The 22,890-nt window shown below is 57.4% G+C and overlaps 10 protein-coding genes across 10 annotated transcripts; 4 read left to right on the forward strand and 6 right to left on the reverse strand.

Moving 5' to 3' along the window:
• Positions 1–831: 831 nt before the first annotated feature.
• B0I36DRAFT_371477 (aldehyde dehydrogenase) lies at positions 832–2,410 on the reverse strand (the record flags this gene model as incomplete). The annotated part of the gene is made up of 3 exons (XM_046160015.1): positions 832–1,121; positions 1,187–2,042; positions 2,105–2,410. The coding sequence occupies 3 exons, from the start codon at positions 2,408–2,410 to the stop codon at positions 832–834; spliced, it is 1,452 nt and encodes a 483-aa protein (XP_046019200.1).
• Positions 2,411–3,798: 1,388 nt separating this feature from the next.
• Positions 3,799–5,962, forward strand: B0I36DRAFT_19933 (alcohol dehydrogenase). Its single transcript, XM_046148775.1, has 6 exons — positions 3,799–4,072; positions 4,245–4,321; positions 4,389–4,508; positions 4,600–5,196; positions 5,384–5,490; positions 5,615–5,962. Exons 1-6 carry the CDS (start codon positions 3,948–3,950, stop codon positions 5,672–5,674), a joined length of 1,086 nt encoding a protein of 361 aa, XP_046019201.1. The 5' UTR covers positions 3,799–3,947; the 3' UTR covers positions 5,675–5,962.
• A 242-nt stretch (positions 5,963–6,204) lies between these two features.
• On the reverse strand, positions 6,205–7,317 carry B0I36DRAFT_344776 (uncharacterized protein; the record flags this gene model as incomplete). Its single annotated transcript, XM_046156294.1, has 5 exons — positions 6,205–6,275; positions 6,361–6,435; positions 6,555–6,620; positions 6,725–6,877; positions 7,005–7,317. 5 exons carry the CDS (start codon positions 7,315–7,317, stop codon positions 6,205–6,207), a joined length of 678 nt encoding a protein of 225 aa, XP_046019202.1.
• A 931-nt stretch (positions 7,318–8,248) lies between these two features.
• B0I36DRAFT_19955 (uncharacterized protein) lies at positions 8,249–9,245 on the reverse strand. Its single transcript, XM_046148776.1, has 2 exons — positions 8,638–9,245; positions 8,249–8,538 (listed from the first exon to the last, which is right to left on the reverse strand). The coding sequence occupies exons 1-2, from the start codon at positions 9,181–9,183 to the stop codon at positions 8,302–8,304; spliced, it is 783 nt and encodes a 260-aa protein (XP_046019203.1). The 5' UTR covers positions 9,184–9,245; the 3' UTR covers positions 8,249–8,301.
• Positions 9,246–9,933: 688 nt separating this feature from the next.
• B0I36DRAFT_344778 (uncharacterized protein) lies at positions 9,934–10,506 on the reverse strand (the record flags this gene model as incomplete). Its single annotated transcript, XM_046156295.1, has 1 exon — positions 9,934–10,506. One exon carries the CDS (start codon positions 10,504–10,506, stop codon positions 9,934–9,936), a length of 573 nt encoding a protein of 190 aa, XP_046019204.1.
• A 285-nt stretch (positions 10,507–10,791) lies between these two features.
• B0I36DRAFT_312241 (uncharacterized protein) lies at positions 10,792–12,362 on the reverse strand. The gene has a single exon (XM_046152479.1). The coding sequence runs from the start codon at positions 12,344–12,346 to the stop codon at positions 10,997–10,999; it is 1,350 nt and encodes a 449-aa protein (XP_046019205.1). The 5' UTR covers positions 12,347–12,362; the 3' UTR covers positions 10,792–10,996.
• Positions 12,363–16,292: 3,930 nt separating this feature from the next.
• On the forward strand, positions 16,293–16,778 carry B0I36DRAFT_358347 (uncharacterized protein; the record flags this gene model as incomplete). Its single annotated transcript, XM_046157952.1, has 2 exons — positions 16,293–16,456; positions 16,625–16,778. 2 exons carry the CDS (start codon positions 16,293–16,295, stop codon positions 16,776–16,778), a joined length of 318 nt encoding a protein of 105 aa, XP_046019206.1.
• A 234-nt stretch (positions 16,779–17,012) lies between these two features.
• B0I36DRAFT_312246 (uncharacterized protein) lies at positions 17,013–18,074 on the forward strand. Its single transcript, XM_046152480.1, has one exon. The coding sequence runs from the start codon at positions 17,443–17,445 to the stop codon at positions 17,989–17,991; it is 549 nt and encodes a 182-aa protein (XP_046019207.1). The 5' UTR covers positions 17,013–17,442; the 3' UTR covers positions 17,992–18,074.
• Positions 18,075–18,194: 120 nt separating this feature from the next.
• On the forward strand, positions 18,195–19,505 carry B0I36DRAFT_358348 (mitotic checkpoint regulator, MAD2B-interacting-domain-containing protein; the record flags this gene model as incomplete). Its single annotated transcript, XM_046157953.1, has 1 exon — positions 18,195–19,505. The coding sequence occupies one exon, from the start codon at positions 18,195–18,197 to the stop codon at positions 19,503–19,505; it is 1,311 nt and encodes a 436-aa protein (XP_046019208.1).
• A 196-nt stretch (positions 19,506–19,701) lies between these two features.
• Positions 19,702–21,768, reverse strand: B0I36DRAFT_344782 (uncharacterized protein; the record flags this gene model as incomplete). The annotated part of the gene is made up of 1 exon (XM_046156296.1): positions 19,702–21,768. The coding sequence occupies one exon, from the start codon at positions 21,766–21,768 to the stop codon at positions 19,702–19,704; it is 2,067 nt and encodes a 688-aa protein (XP_046019209.1).
• Positions 21,769–22,890: the final 1,122 nt, after the last annotated feature.

The raw sequence follows: 22,890 nt of genomic DNA on the forward strand, positions 1-22,890 counted from the left end.
ATATGCTGCGCCGAGGATCGTGTCTAGGCGAAGGGGGGGTTGTTGCGATGCTTGAAGTTTGTTGGCAGGATGCCCCGGGATGGGTCGAGGACGATCAAGCCTGAGTTTACTTTTCGCGGTCAACGTCAGTAGCCATACTGGGCGCTGCCGATGTGCACGACGGGCCGGGACGAGGCGGGACGGATGGATGTCGTGTGATAGGATGCTGGCGTGAATCAGCAGGCATTGTCATGAGGCTTGCTGGCCGACCACGGAAGCGTTGCAGATAAGGCGAACACACAGCGGACCCACAACGCGTCCAGTGTGGGGGCCACCGTCAGAGTGCCGTCTTGTCTGACCATTGGTTGCGGGCGGGAAAGGTGAGGGCCTCAGCAAACCGCCCTCTGCAATTATGTTTGTTTGACTTGCTGACAATTGTCCGCCTGACGACGTCGCTTCATCCCCTGCATACGTTTGGAGCACGATGCCCCGCCCGCAGCGCAGGATCGGTCGCTTTCGGCCTCAGGATGACCAGGATAGAACGAGGCTTCAAGCCATCGATCGTCCCGGTATCAACACCACCTGCTTTATGCCGGCTGAGCCAAGGAGGACGCATTCGTCGCGCAGCCTACACCTGGGCATTACCGATACAGCTAAACGGACCGCCCCAAGGGCAACCTGGTTCAGCGTCGAAAAAAAAAAAGCATGCATGATATGACTACACCAGCTCACGATCAAGCCGCTGGGAAACAACATCTCAGATTCAGAGCAACCAGAGTAGCAAGCAGCAATGTCCGAAGCATTCCATTACACTCAACATATATTTCTTTCGTATGGCTAGACTTGAGTCGCTCAGGGCCTCGCCTTGTGGTAAATGGTTTGCGTGTTGCACCAGCCCTTGACACCCTCGATACCCCATTCAGTGCCGATGCCACTGTGCTTGTGGCCACCGAAAGCAGAAGTGGGCGACAGGTTGGCGTGCTCGTTGATCCACACGTTGCCAGCTTGAAGCTTCGAGGCAATGCGCTTGGCCTGTGTGGTATCGTTGGTCCAGACAGAGGCACCGAGGCCATATATGGAGTCGTTTGCGCGACGGATGACATCGGCCTCGTCGGACCACTTGAGCGTCGGGAAGATAGGGGCTGTGTCACGTCAGTACAAGGTCGTCTTACACGGTCGTCCGCCTGAGCTAGGAGGGATGACTTACCGAACGGCTCATCTGCCACGATCCTCGAGTCCTCGGGCGGGTTGTCGATGATGGTTGGTGTGACAAAGTAGCCCTTGCCACTACCATTGTGAGCAGCAGTACCACCAGTCGCGATCTTGAGCTTCGTACTCTGGATGTCTTCCAAGAGGTTCTTGACCCGCTCGAACTGCGGCCCGTTGGCGATAGGGCCCAGGAAGACGTTCTCCTCAAAGCCGTCGCCGACCTTCAGAGTGTTGACATAGTCGACCATGGCCTTGAGCACGGCATCATAGACCGACTCGTGGATGTACATGCGCTTGATGGCCACGCAGATCTGACCAGAGTTGAGCAGAGCAAAAGTAGCCAACTTGGGACCGACCTCGGCAGGATCGACATCTGGGCAGACAATGGCAGGATCGTTACCGCCGAGCTCGAGCGTGACACGCTTCAGCGTCTTGCTGGCGCTGCGCATGACGGCCTTTCCGGTGGCGGTGGATCCCGTGAAGCTGATCTTGTCAATTCCTTCGTGCTCAGTCAAGATTGGCCCGAGGCTGTCGTCACCACTCAGAACCTGCAATACTCCAGGTGGCAGGAATGGCTGTGCTATCTCGACGATCTTGAGAGCCGAGTAAGGTGTGAAAGGAGAAGGCTTGATGATGATCGCATTGCCGGTCAGAAGGGCAGGCGCTATCTTGCCTGTTCCCAGCGCAACTGGAAAGTTCCACGGCACAATGCCAACAGCGACGCCGATGGGGGTGTAGCGAGTGATGACGGTGTGCTCCGGGTCGGCATCCACAACATTCTCAGGGATGGTGAAGTTTGCAATCTTGTGAAAGTTATCGGCCCCTGCCGCCATTTCGATCTTGGCGAACATGAGCTAGGACAGAACATATGTCAGCAAACGAGGTGATCAGCTGCGTCCCAAACATCTCGACTTACAGGCTTTCCGTTCTCCTTTGTCACAAGCTTGGCAAGCTCATCAAGGTTTGCGGCGACGGCGTCGCCAATTTTCCGGAGAATGTCGGCACGTTCGGCCCAGGGCACCTCTCTCCATGCCTCTTGGGCCTTTTTGGCAGCCGCAACAGCCCTGTCGACATCTTGCTGTGTGCTCAAGGGCACTGGAGGGTTCTCCTCGAGCGTGGAAGGGTTGAGGGGTCTGAGAGTCTTTTCGGTGCTTTCAAGCTTTCCATCGATGACGTTGAAGAACTTGGAGAAGTCGACGGGCGGGATCCCGTTGGAAGCCATCTTTGGGATGCTTGTATTGATATTTCCTATGTGGAGAAATCGTCTTACTTCGCTCTACTTGGTGCTGATCGGGGAGGAACCAAGTGTTTGCCACGGGCAGAGAACCGAGATCACACAAAGTTGGGGGGCACCCGCTGTCATTCATATACAACCGCGTTCTCGAACGACATCGAGCACATTCTCGCCCCCTTTTCTCCAAGAGGGGCACATGGCATGACGCATCTGCCGGCCGCGTTACCCGCACCTTGTGGGTTCGGGAGTTAAGAAACTCTGGAATCCGAGCTGCCCGACTCCTTCCTCAGATGGGCAATAGGACCCTGACAGGTGCTAAGAAACCGATTGGGGGGCCTGTTGCCTCTAGCGCCATCCTTGACCGACTCCATGTGGCGGCGGGGACGGGGTCTTGAGAACTTCTCAGGAGTGGAGAAGGGCCGTCTAGCGTAACGGGGCGCGAGTTTCAGTGCTGGTTGGGGATCCTTCTTGATTGATATGGTCGGTCAAGAACAGCCCATCAGGCACACAAGGCAAGCCCGGCACGTATAACATGACGACATATTTGTGCGATACTTCTCACCGTCAGTCGGTCTCCACAGAACCCCGGTGTAATATATGCTCGTCAGCGGGATCCTGCCAGGTGCGCTAAGTACACTATCCTCCCGCTGTTCTGTTGAATCCAACGATGCTCAGCAAGAAAACTAGAGTGGTTCGAGGACTATGCAAAACTTTAGCGAACTGCCGAGAAAAAGGCCCTGGCTGCCCCAAATGTTTCGTCACGATACAGGGGATCTGGCCTCGGTTGGTCGCCACGGAGCGGGGCATCTGCAGGCCAAGGGTCGCATGTTCTTGTCGTGATGAACGGACAGGGGCATCTACCGCTCAAACGTGGCAAGGGTAACGATGTCGAGCGACAAGCTTCAAACGAACATCGACCGATGGTCCGACTGCAGCATTTGCTCGAGGCAGGCTCTGTTGCGGGGCACCAGGGATCTGCCTGGACCTGCGGAACGGCCTCCGCTCCTCAAGGAAGCCCGCTATCCCCGTAGTGGACACTGGCAACATAACGATGCCCCAAATGGGAAAACCGCCGTTGGCGATATGCACACACGTTCCAGGGAGGTGCAGTCTTGTCCACTTATTGCCGTCCTCAGAACCCGACCCACGGTCCAGTCTTGGCTCCGTGGCTATTGGGCAGCCCAAAGACTGGCCTCGCGGCAGTTGTGCAAACCTAATTTCAGCCATCAACTATGAGCACCAGGCGACAAGGCACGCTTGGCCTTGGGCACACCACCAGTCACCCGCGCATCGAGTCTAGCCTTGTCTTCTTGGAGAGCATGGCAATGCCATCTCGTGCCCATGGCCAGGAATCGGACCCCTCGTGATCGTTCCCCGCGGCCCATGGAAGAAGATGCGTGCCCTGGCGCCTATATGTTGGGGTCCCCCGCAGGGACATGCTATCACTGCCATTATCTATGGAGATAACATCATTCGACTCGTATCACGACTACCTTGCAGCATTCGACCCACCCTCTGAGTGAACATGTCGGTCAGCGATAGCACATCCTCCTACAAGGCGGTCATCTATGCAGACCCGCCCTCCACCAAGACTGAAGTCGTGGATCTCGACATCCCTGAACCCGATGTTGGCCAGGTCCTTGTACGGCTGTAAGTCCCCGCTCCCGATCATTGTAATCATGTTGGTCTCGCCAAATCATTGCCAAAAGACACCGTAGTCGTGCTATCCAATGATGAGCCTAAAATAACCATGATCACGGCGTGCCCTATCAGATATGAGACATGGTAGTAGTGACTTTGAGCTAACAGATACACTGCACAGACACTACTCTGGCGTTTGTCATACAGACTACAGCTTTTGCACCAATGGCTTTGTTGGAGCACCGCCTACGATGAAAGGTAGGCTACATTCCACAGCACAACCCATCTATGTCACAGGCACTACTCACACGAAAGTGATGAAAAGGGCAAATCGGCGGGCACGAAGGCATCGGCGAAGTAGTCAAGCTTGGCCCTGGAGTAGTGCTTCCAGCTGTCGGCACAAGAGTCGGCATCAAGTACGCGGCTGATGCCTGCCTCAACTGTGGTAAGTCCCCAACCACGCTTAATCACACGACGAGTCACCAATGTTCTATACAAATCTTGAACGCAGCCAAATGCTGACCGTTGTGCGCTAGAACCCTGCCTCCTCGGGGGCGAGACTTCATGCACCCAGGTCAAGATCTCGGGCTTCTACACCCCCGGCACGTTCCAGCAGTACTGCCTGACGAGCGCAAAGTACGCCACCGTCATCCCAGATGGGTTGCCCTCCGATGCCGCCGCGCCACTCATGTGCGCCGGCATCACCGTCTACTCGGCCCTGACCCGCGGCGGCGTCAAGCCCGGCGACTGGGTCCTCGTCACCGGCGCGGGCGGCGGCCTCGGCCACCTGGGCGTGCAGTACGCCCGGGCTCTGGGCGCGCGCGTGCTCGCCGTCGACCACGGGTCCAAGGAGGACCTGTGCCGCTCCCTCGGCGCCGACGAGTTTGTCGACTTCTCCCAGTTCCCCGCCAACGAGCCGCCGGGGGAGAGCCAGATGGCGGCTCGCATCCGGGAGCTCACCGCGGGGGGCGTCAAGATTGCGCTCATGTGCTCGTCAAACAGCGGGACTTACGAGCAGGCCGTCTACTGGCTCCGCTTCAGGGGCACCATTGTCTGCGTTGGCGTTCCGGACAACGCGGCCGTCATGGCGGGCAGTCCGATGATGTTTCTGGAGAAGGAGCTTCGAATGATTGGTGAATACCCTCCCCCCACCCCCTCCACTCCTTTGTCTAGTTTGTCCATTCGCCCTCTCTGCTTTCCAACAAAGGAACCAAAAGAAAGGGCTCAAAAAGCGCTAGCTGCTGGCGGCAGTCAGGATCTTCATGTTGATGACTGGGAAAACTTGACTGACGAGCTGGTATTACGCCAACGAATTTACAGGAGTCAAGACCGCGAATCGCCAAGAGGCTGTCGAGACACTGGCCCTGGCAGCCAAGGGCGCCATCAAGACGCACTTTGAAGTCCGGCCGATGGGAGAGCTCACACAGGTCAGTACTGTTTCTCTCGCCGGCTTCGTTTACCATAGTCTCTTGCGGATATGAAGAGAGGCCGGGGTATAAAAAGAAAGGGAAAAGCGCGAGTGGCTGACAACATGGATTATGGTGTTTGTAGATTTTCGAGGAAATGGAGAAAGGCATGCTTCGTGGCCGTGTTGTTCTGGACTTGCGGTAAACTCAAATCAGATCTGGGGACGATTCTTGACCGGTCAAGCAAGGGGCTTGTAGATATGGTGTATATTGATACGAGCTTCTTCCCGCATTCATGAGCGATGTTGGCTGGGGATGTGTAGCTGGCACTTCGTGGCGGATAGCGAGCGTACTAGAGCAGGATGAGATCGAATGACCTGAGCAACATTGGGCACTCGAGAAACGTACTCCTGATCAAGCCTGTGCTCAATCTCGTGATTGGAGACCGAGCTGAATATTCTAGACTGAGCGAGGTGCAACAGAACTCCAGCTCACGAAGAGATATCTAAGCTTTAAGCTCGCGACCTCTTGTATCCAGCCCATGCCCAGCACCATCCACCACAGCAACACAAAGACGACCGCCTCGAGCTCTCCGGACCACCGCTTCCTCTCTCGACTCTGTGGGAAGGGACGCTCTCGCTTCGCACTTTGCCCCTCCCCTTAAAATGTACCACAAGCCATACGTCCCCTTCCACTCCTCATTTCCTTTCAACGTCATGGCGAAGTGATGGCCGCTCAGTGGGAGCACACACCGTTGGTGCAGATGAAATCCTCGTCGCAGTCATTAAAGGTCGCGCAGGAGCAGCCTGTGTTCAATTCGCATCATCAGTCAAACTCGGTTGTTTTGATCGGCGCAACAAAAAGACAAGCATGGCATCATCATCGACTTACCCAGGCAGTGGCCCTGCCAAGCACAGTCGGTCTGGCAGCCGCCGCCGGGGTTGCTTCCGGTGGAGCAGTACTTGCCTAGATGGGGAATTCAATGTCAGTACGCGTGGAATCCTGGTGTTGTCGCGTGACACCTTCAACCTTTCAACCGCCCAAGGCGACGGAAAGAGAGAGGAGGGGGGGGGGACAGCACTTACTTGCTGGGTTGTTCAGGTAGACGTGGTTGGTGTTGCAGGTGCGTGGGTTGACAAACAGCTCCGTCACTTTTTACCCCCCAAGAAAGCCCAGTTGTTAGCTCTTGTCTCTTGTCTGGAGAGGTTCCATGGTTCGCAGTCTCAAAGTCACATAAGAGGGCTTCATCACATACAGTCAACCTCCAAGTTGGGCGAAGGGTTGCGGATAACCCACTGATCCGGGCCTGGGGTCAAGCTGTTCTCGCACTGGACCTGCGTGTTGCCGCCGTTGACGTTGTTGCCGGTCCAGATGTCGATGTGCCAGCGGCCCACGGCCCAGTCCTCGGCTGTTTCGCGAGATGGGTCAGTTACAAGTAATCTTGGATGCTCCCCGTCCATCTAGGGACATTTGCAAGGAAGCATATCCCCACAACAATAAGGGAGTGGTGTGATGGGGAAGGGGAAGAAACCCACTGCAAGTTTGGCAATAGTCCTCCATGCGAATGTACTTCTTGATATAAGGAAAGTACACAATCTCGCACGTCTTGAACTCGCCCTGGGCAGTGGCAAACGTCAGCGGGTCGTTGTAGCTGCCACTTCCGCCAGCGTTGAAGTTGCGCCCCGCGCCGCAGTCGTACGCCGTGGCAGTGCTGCCGGCCGGGTCGTTGTCCGGGTTGCCATAGAAGGTGATGTCGAGGTTGCTGGCGACGGAGCAGGACTGGGCCGATGCCAGCAAGGGCATGGCGGCGCCACCGAGCAGAATGGAGAAGAGTGCCTTTGAGAGCATCTTGAACAGCTTGGAACAGGTGTACGGAGACTTGAGGAAGGGTTGATTGTTGCGGTGGGTGACACTCCCCTTGAACTGAAGACGGAGGCAGCTTGCCAAGGCCACATATATACTGCCGGTTGACTTGCTGCTCGTAGTTGTTTGCCGTCCATCCCGGCTACGCCCTGAATAGCTCAGTGGCTGCCCACGGCACATTCCGTTGTTCAGAACTGCCAGGCACAAGTCAGCCATACCCGGGGGTTCGGCCATGACTGAGCATCGCCAGGGGCATACGCAAGTGTTGTCAGTATACTTTTGATCCTACGGCAACGTTTCATGGCGTCTGTGCTCGTTTGTCCCGCTCTTCTACCATGGGCCCCGAGTCCTACGGGTCGGACTTGCATCGATGCTGGCATCAGCAATAATATGTCCTTAGTCATGAACCGGCAGTTGACCCCAGATCATCCACTTCCGTTGACACCCCGGACGGACCCTTGGCCAAGCAGGTGCGCACGCAGCATTGGACATAGCCTTTCATGTGGCCTGGAAGAAGCCGCGAAGATGAGTTTGGCCGAGGGAGGGACTACTCAGCTGATGCTCTTCGGCTAGGAGAAAGTATTTCTTGTGCATTCTGTCCTGGCCTCAAAAAGCTGCACAATGTGTAGATTTGAGGATCCAGAGTTGCATCGTGGCAGGGAACTATACTGTCGCTCTGGCTTGGCATGGTACGGAATTGGGTCGTTCTAAGCCTTTTGGGGGCAGCTGGTCAATTAAGGTGTAACGATCCTACTGCATATAGTCGAAACAAGCTCCCGGAGGAATCGCCAAGCCTGGTTCCCGCGGCGATCGTAAACGGGGGATGTGTAAGCCAATCGAAAAAGGGTGCCATCCTTTGTTGATTGGCTCATGATGGCCATCCTCCTCCACAGAGGAGAACTGTGTGTTACCACCTGGTCGAACGTGGGTGATTGCATGATCCCATCCTTCCCGACTGTCAGCCTGCAGCTACCTATGCTGTCTTGATCCACTTCCTCCCCTGGAGCACGCGGCGCGGAACTCGCGCCACTTGACAGAGACGCCCCAGTGGATGGCGTCATCCTCTGCAACGTAATCATGCAGTGGGCACCACCGCGAAGCGGGATACCCAGGCTGACACAAGTCGATCCGCAATGAGGCGCGCTTCAGGTATGGATGCGAGAGCAGATCCAGCAGAGACTCCATCGCTGTGGTTGGGACGAAGTCGTGTATGTCCCAATTGCCGCGCTTGTGCGGCTTCGGGTCCGGCACATAGCTGGGGAAGAATATGTCCAGGACGTCTCTGGAGTGAAAGTTGACGTCCATCTCGAACCCGAGATATCTCAGATCGCCGTGCTCGATCAGGCTGCGAAGCAATGGAAAAAGATCACGTTCAAGTTGCAAGCTATCGCCGACTTGAACGATGCGCATGACGAGATGGCGAACTTCCATGATTTCAACCAAGTACGTGTCGGTCAGAGACCTGGTGTCGACGTGCTCAGACTTTGGCGTTCTGACAACCCAGACAAACGTGTTGAAGATGCGCCAGGCCCTAAATGCCTCCTCATACATTTGCCTGCTGGCGAGAAAGAGGTTCATGGGGTAGAGGTCGCCCTTCAACTCCATACGTACGGTATCCTGATGTTGTTTTCTGCGGAGGAAGGGTATTCGGCGAGATCCATAATGTGGCGGAAAGGGAAAAACGACGAGATATCTCAAAACAGCCTCTCGCAACTCTGACGGCAATTGAAAGAATGGGAATGGCTTGGTGTCTGTATAACCAGTGTTTGAGCTGATCTCGAAACTTGACGAGGGCTTGCATGGCCCATCTTGCGAGTCTCCCGCACGCCGTGTCGGAAGCCGCATTTCCATTTCGAAGCGAAATGCGGTATCTGCACCGCGAAAGGCCCATTGTCGTTTCGTTGTGTTTGACCTGGAATGGCTGGGATTCGCTGGTACTTGTGTGCTTCCGCAAGGTTCGAGCAAAGGACGATATGATTGTCTTTTTCTTGTGTGGCCCAGACTGCGACCTCTTTCCAGAGGCCAACACTCAGAGGCCATCCATCTTGACGAAACGTCAGTGCCTAAGCGAGTACGCCCTGGTGCGGCATCGTGCCAGCGTCGATCGAACACAGACCATGGGGCATTCTTCAACTTTCTTGCATTTGCCATAGAGAGGTCTACCAGCGCTACAGGCCAGATGATCGTTGGCTTTTGCCGCGTGCGAAGAGCCAGAGCACAGACAGGGGTCACCCACGTCACCGACTCCAATTCCCTGGTCTCAGCTACCCAGATCCTTCCTGATAGGTGGTTGCCAATGTTTGCTAATGCCCACGCGAACATCACGAGCCGAGCAGAGAGAGGCTTTCCTGGAGGGCACCGATGGCTGCTGTCTCGGCTTGGGCATGCTGTTAGGCGCCTTACCGGGGTTTGTCTCCTTGCCCGCAGACCTGCAGCCCGTCTGTCACGGCCATGTGGCATGCACAGAAAGGCTTGTTGGTCGAGGCGGACAGCGCCTTGGCAATTGCAAACGGCCCATGTGGTTCTCCAACGGGTCATGGGGGCGGGCTGGTGGCCTTTCCTCCACGGCGCTGACAGCACTTGAAGGGAAAAAGAGCCCATTCATTTCCGTGGTGGCGGCTCAAGCACGATCCAGCGCCCCTGCCAGCCGTCGAAGCTCTGTCGGATCAGATCACTGGTCTTTGCCCATGGCACCTTGAATGCTCCCGAGTTGAACATTGGCGAGTAGACTCTAAGGTCGTGTGCACTTCCGAGACCATCGAGCTGTTCCCGAAAATGGCGAAGTGCTTGCTTCGTTTCACCGAGCACTAGCGCTGGGCGGTCAACACCGGGCTTGGCTTTGGCCTTATTGGGTCGACCATATCCGTGACTTGTGAACAGGCAGACGATGGATATCTCTGGCGCGCCAGCGGCTATATCCGCGTCTTGTGGAGGGATGATGTAGCAGTGGCCTACCAGGTCTCGTGAGGCGTAGCGCGCCTCCGCACTGGTCTTGAAGTCGTCGCAGTATGTGCGGTATTGAAGATACGCGCCGGGGAAGATGCCGCGCAGCTCGAGGGCGAATCCCGCACCCCATTCGCCCAGGCAGTTTGTTGCGTGGACAAGATATGATCCTGTTGGTAGCGAGCGCAGGGTCGCAGATGCGGACTCTAGGTGGAAGGCCGCGACCGGCATGGTGCTGTTGGCTGACCCGAGATTGCAGTGGCTGCCTAGGCCGGCGCAACAGAACGAGCCGTGAGCTTGTTAATAATCAGCGTGCGGTCTTCTCTGCATGAGTGGGTGAGACGTTGTTGGAATTTGCCCATGTGAATGACATCGTTCATGGCGATATCCCCCTCCAGTTGTTTGGGGGCCATACCTTTACCGTGCAACCTAGCGTTGCACACTGTACGAAGCACGGTTTTGTTCACGCCCATCATCGACTACGATCAAGTCCCAGTTGTGGCCACGTAGACTGTCTGAAAAATTAAGCTATCATTCGAGAAACTCATATCTATCAAAATAAAACTAGTGACAAAAGAGAGTTGGCCAAATTCGCCGTCCGTGCCATAGTCCTCTAAGCAGGAAATAGTGATTCGTTCGAGGACTGGCTCGATAGTACCCTGTCACCCGAACACAGGAGTATCTTTGCCAGTCCTTGCCCCAGCTCGCTCCACACGAGACTCTACTGGACCCAGTCGCCAGCAAAGGTCTTGCACTGGCCATTGTCGCGAACGTTGGAGTTCGTGTTCAGACAATCCTGGTACTGCATCTTGCACGAGTTCTGAGCATCTCCATAGCTCTGACTGAATTGGTTGGTGGAACGCTTGATCATGGCCACCTCTTCGGCATGGGACGACCGAGGACGAGGACGCCCGCCAGGACCGCCAGGACCACCAGGGCCTCCAGGGCCGCCGGGACCGCCAGGACGGGTTCCTTGGCTCGGATCATAGTTGCCTCCGTACCACTGGTTGCCAACTTTGCCGTTAGTCTTGCAACCTTGAGCATAGACGCCAAGGCACTGGTTGTACTGCCATTTGCAGGCATCCGCACAGGCGCCCTTGCAGTCCTGGCGACGGTATGAGGGACACCTGGAGCTGTCATTATCAGTGTACAGCTTGTAAGGATTGCCGCTCAGGAAGTCGCGCCGGAGGTTGTTGCAGGTCACCAATGGCAGCTCAATTCCGCCAACAGGGTTGCCGGGACCGTATCCGTACTTGCTGGAGCTTGGTTGCTTGCAAATACCAGTTGGCGAAGGGATGTTGCAGGTCGACGTGGTGGTAGTGGCGGAGCTAGTTGTCGTGGTTGCCGGAGCCGAAGTCGAGCAAGGATAAACAGAGGTGGTAGTCGTTGGCTGACCGCCATTGATCGGGGGGTATTTGTTGAAACAGCCGTTCTTACCACCACGGCCACCGTCCGAGTAACAGTAATCCTTGACGCTCGCGCACCAACCAGCGTACTTGAAGCAGTCCATGGCATTGGGCCAGCCAGCCTTGAGGAAGCACGAAGCGATCTGCACCTTGCAAGCGGACCACGCCAAAAGGCACTTGGACTGGTCAGTGAAGTCTGGAAGAGGCGAAGCACACCAGTTTCCGCAGCCAAACTCGCACTTGGGAGGAATAACGACGGTGGAAGTGCATTGGGCCGGGCCAGTGGTCGTGCTGATGCTTGAGGAGGAGGTGATGGTGCTCGTCGAGGAAGTAACCGATGAGGTTGAAGTGCTTGAGCTGGAAGACATGGAAGTCGACGTGGAAGATGCAATGGAACTAGTCGTGCTGCTGCTTGGCAGAACGGGCACGAGGCCGCAAGTATCCTTCGAGAACAGCTTCTTCGCAACATAGAGGTTCAACAAGGCGGGTCCGCCGCAGGTTTGGCTGCTGTCTCCCGCGCAGGGCATGTTGCAGGTGGTTTGGTCCTGGGCCAGTGCTGTGCCATCGCCAACGACGACACCACAGTAGCATTCGCGTGAGTACTCGGTGCCGGCATATGGGAAACCCTTGGCAAGACAGGCCTGCAAGCACACGTTCGTCGTCATGCTGTCGCCGTCGAGCTGGTCCTGTCTGAAGAAAAGAGCCTTGCCAAGAGGGGCCTGGGCGTCGTCGGTCCAGCAGCCGACAGAGGCATAGTCGGAGGTTGACACCGAGGAAATGGGGTCGAACGACGGATCTGTGTAGATGCTGACAGCATTGTTGCCCCCACAGATTTCATTCTTGTTGCCGTTGCATGGCAGGTTGCAGGTGCTCTCGCTGACCGCGGACCTCGAAATGGTCTGGCCGCAGTAGCATTCGCCATAGTAGCCAAGGCCTGCGAGACGGAAACCGTTGCCTGGAAACGGGTCGTGAGCAATTGGAACTTCGTAATGGATGACCCGATCTCGACTCACCTTTGCAGACAGCCATGCACTTCTCGACGGTTCCAGTGCTCGAGTCCATGTCCGACTTCATATCAAGGGCGTAAGGCTCGCCAGGAAGGCCGTTGTCGTAGCAGCCAGTGTAGGTGAACGGCGTGAACACCTGGGTGCATGGCGGTTCCTCCACGTACCAGGCAAGGGCCGTGGGAAGGGCCGCCAGGGCGGCAAGCGCGCCGAAGGAGTGAAAGGCCTTCATGATGGGCAGTGTCGCTTGTAGCCAAGGATAGCGCGAGGGAGTCGGGAACTTGTCAAAAGACTATGAGTAGTAAAGATGGAAGCCCTTGAGTGTGTTCAGGAGCTGAAGCCTGGTGATGGACGAAATCTGGGAGGTACAGGCTGGCGACTGACGCAGCCTTATATCATGACGAGACCGAGCCCGCAATAGGCACAGAAGCAAAGTGTTCATCTTCGCCTGAGGCCGAGCCTGGGTCTGGCGGAACCAGAAGCACGGCTCTGGATCCCACCTGCAGCTAGGACAATGTGGATAGCAAGTTTGTGCAGGTGTGAGCGGTCCAGAGCGGGCTAGCTAGCAGGCGTGCTGCATGGCGCGGAGGAGCGGGAGAGGCGGGACCTAGGTCTGGAGTCATGCAGGAACACGGCCGGGCAGCCGCCATCTGTGCATGGAAGCCTGGACATCTCGACTTGCAATCTGGTGGCATGAAGCCGTATCGCGGCCCGGCCAAGAGAGACGAGGTGGACGGTGGAGAGTTGTGCCACCAATGGACCCGTCTGGTGCGCCGGCAACTGCGCCCTGGGCTGTCAGGGGAGCCGCTCCTAGCGTGTCCGACCCTTGCCCTGCCCGACCAATCAACAGGGCCCATTCCGCCCTGGTGCAACCCGTTCAGGGCAGGCGCGCTCAAAGGCGGTGCTACGCCCTGGGGCCCAGCGCAACCCCGGCCTAGCCCCTCCACTGTGGCCCCATGAGTGCAGCACGTACATGGGCGGTACGGTGGTCTGCTGCAACAACATGTCACGATCTAGGCCATCCATATATGACCCGCGTGGGGAGTCTCCATACTGGCGTGACAATCGCGGCTTATCGAGATCCGATCTGACCGGCGGCATGCATCTGTCTCCAGGAGGGAGGGTCATCTTCTGCTTTACTCGAAGAGGGGTCGGCAGCCATTGAAAGCAGCTTGCAGGTGGGGAACCTCACTGCCGTGACAGATGCGTGTTTGAAGCATATACGATCATGTTTGGAGCACATGTGGTAGCCATTAATTACGCTTACACTTAGGGTTTGCAAATACCAAAGCATACAGGAGCGCATCGATTGTGCTGTTCACAGACAGACAATACCGCTAATGTCAGACAAAACAGACGCTGGGGAGCTGGCAACATACGCTCTTGTGAGCCTATTACCGTCTGCCTCACGCCACAGCAGGATGAGCAAACCTTACAGCAGCCCCTTCAAACCAAGAAGGCGCCGCTTCATTTCTGCAGAACTTTCACCTAGTCACACAACCGCGTCTGGGTCACAAGGTGGTGCCGGTCGGCGGCACTAGGTTCTCCGCATCTTGGCCCGGCCTTGCCAGCTAGGCTTGACTTGGCCAGAGCAGCGGCTCAATTGGGCTGGAGTTCGGCCATTACCACGCACTACGGTGCGCTTGATGCCAGATCGAGACGCCTGTGGCCAGTCTGCCGCTCTGGTCCCTGCGCTAGCTCAGGTACGTAACGGTTGGTAGCATGCCTTGCGGTATCCAGACTGCCATTCATGGAAAGGCGTCCCTGAACCCGTGGGCGATCACTGGGCCAGATTGCCTTCGCCTCGAGTGCTGTGCCCCCGAAGCACCCGATCTCTCTGGAGTGGCCGAATGGCCTTGCGAGTACCGATGCTATTTCTAATTTGTCCGCGACCTGAGCCAGCCACCTGTAACGGCCTCACGATGCACCCACCATTCCAGTAAACGCCACGAACTGATGCCCGGTGTAGTGGCCGCACGCTGGAAGTGGCCGTGGCACACTTGAGGCTTACCCATAGAAGGGCCCGAGCATGAAATCGCGAGCGGGAGGGGCCGCCAAGCATAGACATTTGCATTGGCTGGTGATTTGACTCGCATGGTGCAGCCTCCACAAGTCGATTCGCACCGCCAGGCCAACTACCTTAAGGTATCTCGGGACTGTGCAGATTCAGCCCACATGCCAGCCTTTCTCGCTTTGGGTCCCTTGCTTTAGCAGCACTGCAAGTGATTGTGTCAGACACGGGTCGGCATAATTTCCTTCTGTCACCTGCATCAGGACCTCAAGCCCACCGGCCCATCTGATTACATGCAGCTTGGCTGAAGCCGGCGACGGTGAGGCACGCCAAAGGGCTGAGGCAGGTGCGGGAAGCCCAAGCCGCACTAGGTCGGGACCTGCGCCTGCCTAGCCCGCAGGCGCGGAACTCGGGCGCTGCCGACTCGGCCGCCTCTCCTGCAGAGCGTTGCATTCGAGCTCGGCACCATTTTAGAATACGAGATCTCATTTCGGGGTATCCCAAGACTCGGTACAGCCAAAACTCCCAGAAGCTTAGAGAGTAAGTGGATAGCGAATCTATGGTGCTGCTCAAAAGTGCCGTTGGCTAAGCGTAGCACCTCTGTCTTGATGGGGCTCTGCGGCCAGCCAGAGCAGAGACCCCGGCACAGGCTGAATATTGCAAGGAGCTTCCTGCCTGGTCTGTCGATCACCCGCCGCTCCAGAAATCCACCCTCGGCCTTTTTCGTCCGGGCCACCACCACAATGCCAGATCGACCATCAGACATTCATCCGTCACAATATTCCGCTCGGTATTCCCACTGAGCAGCATAATCATTATGCCACAGCTCAGACTCATCTCGGCAGTTTCGCCTCGGCAGTCTGCTCTTTCTTCGTACATGAACCCCTCGACCTTGCCTTGCGAGTATCCGTTCAAGCAATGATGCGCAACTTAAGCACCTTGCAGAACAGGCTGGTGTCGTCAAGGCAAGGCTGCAGGTCACGATGTTGCAATCCACGGCCCTCCAATGTTGCTTCCTAGAAAGATCGGCGGTCACCGAGTGATCCTCAATTCAAGCTCAGAGGTGGGCGGACCGCTTGGTAGGTACCGGAAGAGGCGCCCGCGTGTCTTCCCCCGCAAAACTTTACACGATGCCCAAAATGTCTTGCAACCCTACAACTGAATCGTTGTTGACGAAACTGTATTGCACAACGCACATGCTCATGGTGGATTGTGGGGGTGAAACCTTCTGGTGTCGTCAAAGGCGAGGCTTCACCCCATTGCGAAAGTGGATCCACTCCGACCATGTTAGTGATTCAACAGTGACGCCATGACTACGGGACCAGAACTACGCACGAACAGCAGTGACGCACGGGATTGTCCCATGTTGTGAGGCGCCCTTGCATCATGATTGCCCAGGGGGTTCAGTAGGTATTGTTTTCGAGGCAGCATTGCTGCTTTGCTTTCCTCCCACGCAACGCTGAGCAAGTACACCGTCACAGAAAACACCCCCGTGACAACAAGTCGTTGAACCAAGCAGGAAGCCGACGCCACAGTCAAGCACCCTTTTCACAAGTTATCACTCTCAGCGCTATAATTCTCACGAAAACAATCGTCATGTCTGTCGCGAGAACCTATGTGTCACGGTTGAGCACTCGGTGCCCACCGACTCTGAGCCGCTCCACCACAGCCGTCGCCTCGCTTGCAGCACGCCGGACATTCGCCTCGTCGCAGCCTCCGCGATCGCAGAGTCCACCGGCACATCCCAAAGAGAACAGCGAGTAAGTAGTATTTCTCCTCAGAACAAATGCAGCGGTAGTCTTCTGCGAGCCTCCGCCAAGGGTGTAGCTACCTGGCCGCAGCACGTGTACGCCTGGCTGGAGAAACCACCACCCTGTCCATGGGAAGAAGAAGAACAAGAATACTGACCACGGGCCATCCACCAACAGCAAGCAGATGTATGCATATGTCGCCATTGGCCTTGGAATTGGCGGTGCCTTTGCTTTCCTGCTCGGCCGCCCGGGAAAGGCTGCCGCGGTCGCGCACGAAACGTCTTCGGTTCCAGGCAGGCAGTCGCTCAAGGGTGGTGATGAGAAGAAGTAAGGACAAGATGAGGCAGCAGAAGGGTTTCAAGCCTTTTTTTTTTCCGAAGTGGAAAAGCAATAGGATAAATAAATATTAACTTGATCATGCGTCCGGTGCTAGAGGTTCAAGTCCTTTTCTGCGCTGCACTGCTGGTGCGTATTCATTCGTGGTCCTCGTGGCGGCTGACCACCAGTGACGCTATCACTACGAGTTTGAAGATACTACGAGCATTGCATCAGTATGTAACATTTCCTAGAATACTACCAGACGTTTCTTACATCATGATTACTTACCCAGCTATACAGGCTTTATAAGGTGTTGTTTTCATAAAACTGAAGCGCCGGGTTCACGACTTGAGTTTGCTCTGTTTCAAAGCACCTGCAGGACTGCAACTCACAACCAAGCCGCAGAAACAGAACGACGCGACATTGATCCGAACTCGAAGCTGGGTCGATAACACAGAGAACACCTCGACCAATCGCGATTTCTGCCCTCCAAACTTAGTCACGATCGGCATGGCCGTCATGAGAACATCTGTGTTGAGACTTGGAAGCCGTGCCAGGGCCGTGACACTGGGCCGCTTGGCGGCTGCTCCCATTGCACGGCGAGCCTATGCCTCGTCGGACGACCACCACCACTCGGACCCCCCGCGGTCGCAGAGCCCGCCAGCGCAACCGGGGAAATGCAACTCGTAAGTGACATATCTTGGTGGGAACGATGCACGTGTGGGTTGTCTGCGAGCGAGCGGTCTGTCTGTCAGGCGGACTGGCGACCAGCAAGCTCGTGCTCTGTCATTGACCCCCCCCCCTTTCCCCTTCCATTGCCGCAGCCAGAAATGCTGATATTGGGACTTGGCAAAAACTCCCATGGGCAGCCAAGAGATGTACATTTATGCCGGGATCGGCTTGAGTATCGGCCTTGTGTTTTTTTTCCTGATGGGTCGCCCGACCGAGGCTGCCGCTGCCGCAGCGGCGGAGAGGGCGACGCCCGTGAAGGCACCGGGGGAGACGTCGATCAAGGATCCTCACAAGTAGGACTTGTCGCTGCGAGACTGGAAGTCAAAATGTGTATTCGCGGTAGAGCTAGGAATGGCTGTATTTTAACCAACACGGTCGACGATGAATATGCGGATGAATTGCTAGAGCGTGAAATGAGGTTGAACAAACCCAACATTGTAATAGTGCCTGACCATTTGCTCAATCGGCAAACCCCAGCATCCTTGTCTCAGTGACACGAAGTGGCCCCACATGCACTTTTGCACTTTAGCGGTGCTCCATCATCCACGCTGGCAACCCTTGGGAAGCTCAAGGCAGCGAGCGACGTCACACTTTTTTGCAATATCGCGGATCACACCAAATCTTCCTCCGTGTCGCGCGGCACCTCAACTCAAGCCCCCCCAAAGACGAGCCCAGCGCTCAACATCACACAACGGCAATGGGCCTCGTCGAGTACTCGGACTCCGAGTCCGACTCGGAAACCGTCGTCGCCCAGCCTCCTCAGAAGCCCACGGCCGCCGCTCAAGCATCGAGTACCACCACCACCGCCACCACGAAAAAGCCATTCCAGCGGATCGTAGACAGGTCGAAGCCCGGCAAGATCGTAGTCAGCCTTCCCGGCGCGGCGGCGACAAGATCCACGCATTCCGACGCGAAGAACGATGAACAACCACCGCCGCCGAAACGCGCACGGGTCGGCGGCGGCGGCGGCGCATTCAGCGGCTTCAACGCGCTGCTGCCACCACCGAAAAACGCCGGCGGCAACAAGCCTGCCGCGAGCTCCACCAGTAGCGGCAAGCCAGCACCCAGGCCGGGCGTGAACCTCAAGACGGGCGCGACACCGGGATTCAGGCGAGACAATGATGGCGACTTTGATGATGATGACGGCGGCGGCGACCGCGGGAGGGCGCCAGGACCGGCGGAACCCTCGATACCCGAGGGACAAAAGCCGGCAGACGAGGTCAAGCTCGTGGGGAAGCCCATGATGTTCAAGCCGCTCTCGGTTTCGAGGAAGCCGGCAAAGGGCAAAGGGGCAGCGCTGGGCGGCGTGAGAGCAGCAGCTGCGGCCGCCGTCGCGGGCACGACAAAGTCTACTCCAGCCGCCGCCGTTGTTGTCCCGCCAGTTGACGGCGCGACGCCGCCGTCAGCGGCGGCAGCGGTGGAAGCAGGAGATCTCGGGCCTCCAAAAAAGAAGAAAAAGATGTCGTTATTTTCCATATCACACGAGGGCGACGCCGACGGTCCGACGGCCAGCAATGCTGGTGGCGTGTACGAGCCCGTGTTTGCGAGCGACGACAACGTGTCCACGCAGGAGGCCTTCGCGCAGTACGACGCGCAGTTTGCATCCCACCAACACTCCGAGGTAGCCGCATCGGCCGACCAAACCAGCTATCATCAGCAACCCCTAGTCAACACGAGCAACGACCTAGACTCGATAGCGTCAGACCTAAACCTCTCGGCGGCAGCCCGGCGCGAGCTGTTCGGCCGGCGCGGCGTCCCCGACCCGACCCAGTCGGCGAGCCGGGTCATCAACTTCAACACGGACCGCGAGTACGCGGCCAACGAGGAGCTGCGCGCCAGCGGCGAGGCACAGCCTACGTTCAACCCGGTCAGGGCCATTGCTCCCGGCAAGCACAACCTGCGCCAGCTCGTCAACCAGGTCCAGAACCAGCGAGAGGCGCTCGAGGAGAGCTTTGCCAAGGGCCACAGGAACAGAAGCGAGGCCAGTGCCAAGTACGGGTGGAGGTGATGAGCGGCGCCTGCAGTTACAAGGAAAGGGGTCTGGCGAGTTTTATTCAAACAGCCATGGTCATAATTTCGTCAAGAAAAAGGAGAAACAAAACTATGTACAAGAACAACCTCAGCAGGGTCTACGAGGCAGAGATACCAACTATATACATCGATCCAGGCTCGCGCCACCGATTTCAATCAGCCCCGTCTATCTATCACCAAGTTTCGACCGGCGCGGTCCTGTTCTCGTTCCACGTCCCCTCGCGGGAAAAGAGAAACCCCCACTCCCCGCGCGTGATGGGCGAAATGTCATCATACCCGTTCGGCGTCATCGGCCCGAGCTTGTCGGACTTGCGCCTCTCTCCCTTGCCGTCTACCGGCGACAAGAGCTCGTCAATGTTGCTCCAGAACGGCATGCCGTGGAACGGTCTGGCAGTGCGGTCTCCGTGCTCGCTTTCGTCGTCGCCGTCCTTGGCCTCATCCTCCCCCTCGGTCTTTACTTTTTCAATCTTGATCTCGATCGCCGCGGCGGTCTGGAGTGTAAGCTTCGGAGTCTTGCCGTTCAGTCTCCGCGGAGAGAGTTGTGGCTGCCGCTGCCGCTGCTCCTGCTCTGGAGACTCGTGTACTGGAGATATGCTGGCTGGGCTGTCTCGCTGCTGTGGCGACTGCGCAGTCATGATCGACAACGGTGGGCTCGACACAGGCGTCGGGCGGATCAAGGTGGGCTTCAGCAGAGTGTTATTGCCGAGGTCGACCGTGCTGATCTTCAGCGGCGGGCTGGTCGTCCGGCCTGCCATTGGCGTCGCCCTGCCTGCTACTGGCGTTGCCCTGCCTGGCGGAGGCGTGCCAATCTTGACCATTCTCCTCCTCATGAGCGCCTCCTGGTGCTCACGTCGGTCTTGCTCCTCCTGCTCCCGCTCCCGCCTCTCCCGCTCGCGCTCTTCCTCCTCCGCCGGCGAGGGCTCAAACGCGCCCACCTGTGCAGGCCCGCCATACGCGCGCTTATACATACGCTCGACGGCAGCCAGGGCGCTCGGGCTGACGCGGATCCAGTCGTAGCTGCGGTGCAGGTCCGACCTCGGCACCTGGCGCTGTCGGCCCGGGCTGAAGCCGAAATATCCTCCGGCACTTCCGCTGCCGCTGCTGCCGTCGCCGCCGAGAACGAGGCGCCGCAGCTCGTCGACCGTCTCCTCAATGCGGGTCTGCGCTGCCGCCTTTAGCGCTGCACTGCCATCACCCCCAACACCACCACCGCCTCCCATGGAAGCAGCAGAAACAGCACGGGCGTAGCAAGCTAGTGCAGACTTGAACGTGTAGAGCCTGTCCAGGCCAAGCAGCGTCAGCCCTTCCGAGCAGAACAGGACCTCGTTCTGGATGATGCTGCGGCGGATCAGGTCCGCGTTGAGCCCACATGCCGCAGCCGTCATGGCCGCAAGTGGAAGCGCGCCTGGTGTGCCGCCGCCACCACCATTACCATTAGCATCAAGATGGAACTTGCGGCTGGCCTTCTCGAGAACAGTCCGGACAAGCTTGTCGTCCTTGTATGACAAGGGCGTGGTATAGACGAGGCGTATGCCAAACTCGCCGGTGGGTCTCAATCCCGGGCCCCCTGCTGTTGTTGCGCCGTTGTTATTGTTCGAGGCCGCCAAGGCCCTGATCGACGCAGGATCTGTCGCCGAGGACATGCTGCTGATCATGCTACCTGGGGTATGCGGCGTCATGGGTGGCGATGCCGTGCCATTGTGGAAGTACGACATGGAAAGCATGCTTCCTGGTGTCGGGGGCCAGACACCGCGGCGCCCGGGGCTGAGTGGTGTGTCATACGAGGCCTCGCTGCGGGGCGAGAACATTGGCGATGACACCGCGCTCGCGAGGTATCCATCCTGCAAGGCGTCGGTGGCGGTGGCGGAGGTAGAGGAGGTGGTGGAGTACAGGGATGCGAGAGAGGCGTGCGTGCCCTTTCTCACGAGCGACCTGAGCCCCGCGATCGGCGAGCGTAGAGGGGATGCCAGCGATCCTGCTGACGACGGTGGCGACGTTGGCGTTGGTGGCACCGAGGCCGAGGAGAGCGAGGAAGGATAGTGCTGGTTCTGAGGCAGCTGGTAGTCCTTGCGGACGACGACGAGGGTGAGATGGAGTGCCTTGCGAGCCAGGCGTTTTGATGCGTACTCGAGGGCGTCTGTGAGGTGGGCTGGCAGGCTGTGTTGCGTGTCGAGGATGGAGGTGCCAGCCTCGAGAGGCGAGGAGATGCGCAGCCTCAGGGCTGACGACGATGGGGCCATTGTTGCTGATGAATGGCTCTGGATGGGCGGTCTATCTTTGGTGCTGGTTGTGGCTTTTTGTGGTCGAGTCGGATGCCAAGGAGGCTCGCTTCTCCCTCACTGTAGAAAGACAATAAGATAAGAAGGGATTGTGACTGAGACGCGGGACTTTGAGAGGACCAGTCGACTAGTGAAAGTGACCACTGCCCGTACTGATGTAAAGAAGGAACGTGTGAGGGACAGTGTGTGCAAGTGATGGGTGTCAGTCCGGTCCTCGAGCGCAACGACAATGACGGTGACGAGGTCAGTCTGGCTGGATCTTGGAATGGGAGGCTGGGAGTGTATATAAGTCTGGTGTTCCTGCAGATTGATCCCCGCTCGGCACTGGAAGGGACTTATCACAGTGCAGGGGGAGCAAGCAAGGTCAAGCTCCGAGAGAGTGAGCCCCTGGCAGTAGGAGAACACAACCCATGTATGACGATCTGGGGTAGAGAATGTGCCGATGAGGATGGACTCGTTTCATTTCTAAAAACAGCCCTGAAACAGGGACGGGACGGCACAGAAGACGAGAAAGAGGGTCGTTTTTTTCAGCAAGAGGGACATCTGTTCGGCCTGCATGGACAACTTTGTTCAACTTAGCTCGAGGCGGGACGAGTCCTGTGGACAGGCAGGCGAATGGGGTGCGTCCCGGGTCGGGCAATGGGAAACGGCGGGTCGGCGAGTGTGATGGGCGGCCGGGGAGAGATATGGGACCCTGGACAGGCGCGGGGTCGTGATTGGTGTGATTTGGCAGCATGTATGCCGGTGATATGCACACTTGCGGGGCTGGCGTGCATTGCATGGATGCGCGCGGTTGTAGCGCCTGGGCTGTCTGTCTGTTGTCTGCACTTGTTAGCATGGGCAGGAGATGGGAAATGTGCTGCGTGACGAGATGGCGGGACCAAGGAAACCTGGTGTGCGGTGGGTGGCAGTCGCTGTACGGCACAGTACGTTAGAGTAGTGGTGCATGGCCTGCTGCGTCAATCCCACGCTGCAGGATGAGCTTGACCTGGGCGGTGTGTCAAAGGTCAACTACCACCGGAACCTTTGCTCTGTCCGTCAAGTCCTGGGCAGAGACGCCGGCCAGGCTGGCTCTGCTCGTGT

Source organism: Microdochium trichocladiopsis, assembly GCF_020744255.1.
Source record: "Microdochium trichocladiopsis strain MPI-CAGE-CH-0230 chromosome Unknown B0I36scaffold_1, whole genome shotgun sequence".
Lineage (NCBI taxonomy): Eukaryota > Fungi > Ascomycota > Sordariomycetes > Xylariales > Microdochiaceae > Microdochium > Microdochium trichocladiopsis.

Bases quoted from the DNA above. Each gene is read 5' to 3' on its own strand.
- B0I36DRAFT_19933 (XM_046148775.1), top strand. From the start codon at position 3,948: ATGTCGGTCAGCGATAGCACATCCTCCTACAAGGCGGTCATCTATGCA. The intron at 4,073-4,244 runs GTAAGTCCCCGC...TACACTGCACAG, and splicing joins GGCCAGGTCCTTGTACGGCT to ACACTACTCTGGCGTTTGTC. The intron at 5,491-5,614 runs GTCAGTACTGTT...TGGTGTTTGTAG, and splicing joins CGATGGGAGAGCTCACACAG to ATTTTCGAGGAAATGGAGAA.
- B0I36DRAFT_19955 (XM_046148776.1), bottom strand. From the start codon at position 9,183: ATGGAAATGCGGCTTCCGACACGGCGTGCGGGAGACTCGCAAGATGGG. The intron at 8,539-8,637 runs ATGGACGTCAAC...TGGGACATACAC, and splicing joins TGAGATATCTCGGGTTCGAG to GACTTCGTCCCAACCACAGC.
- B0I36DRAFT_312241 (XM_046152479.1), bottom strand. From the start codon at position 12,346: ATGACGACGAACGTGTGCTTGCAGGCCTGTCTTGCCAAGGGTTTCCCA.
- B0I36DRAFT_312246 (XM_046152480.1), top strand. From the start codon at position 17,443: ATGCAACTCGTAAGTGACATATCTTGGTGGGAACGATGCACGTGTGGG.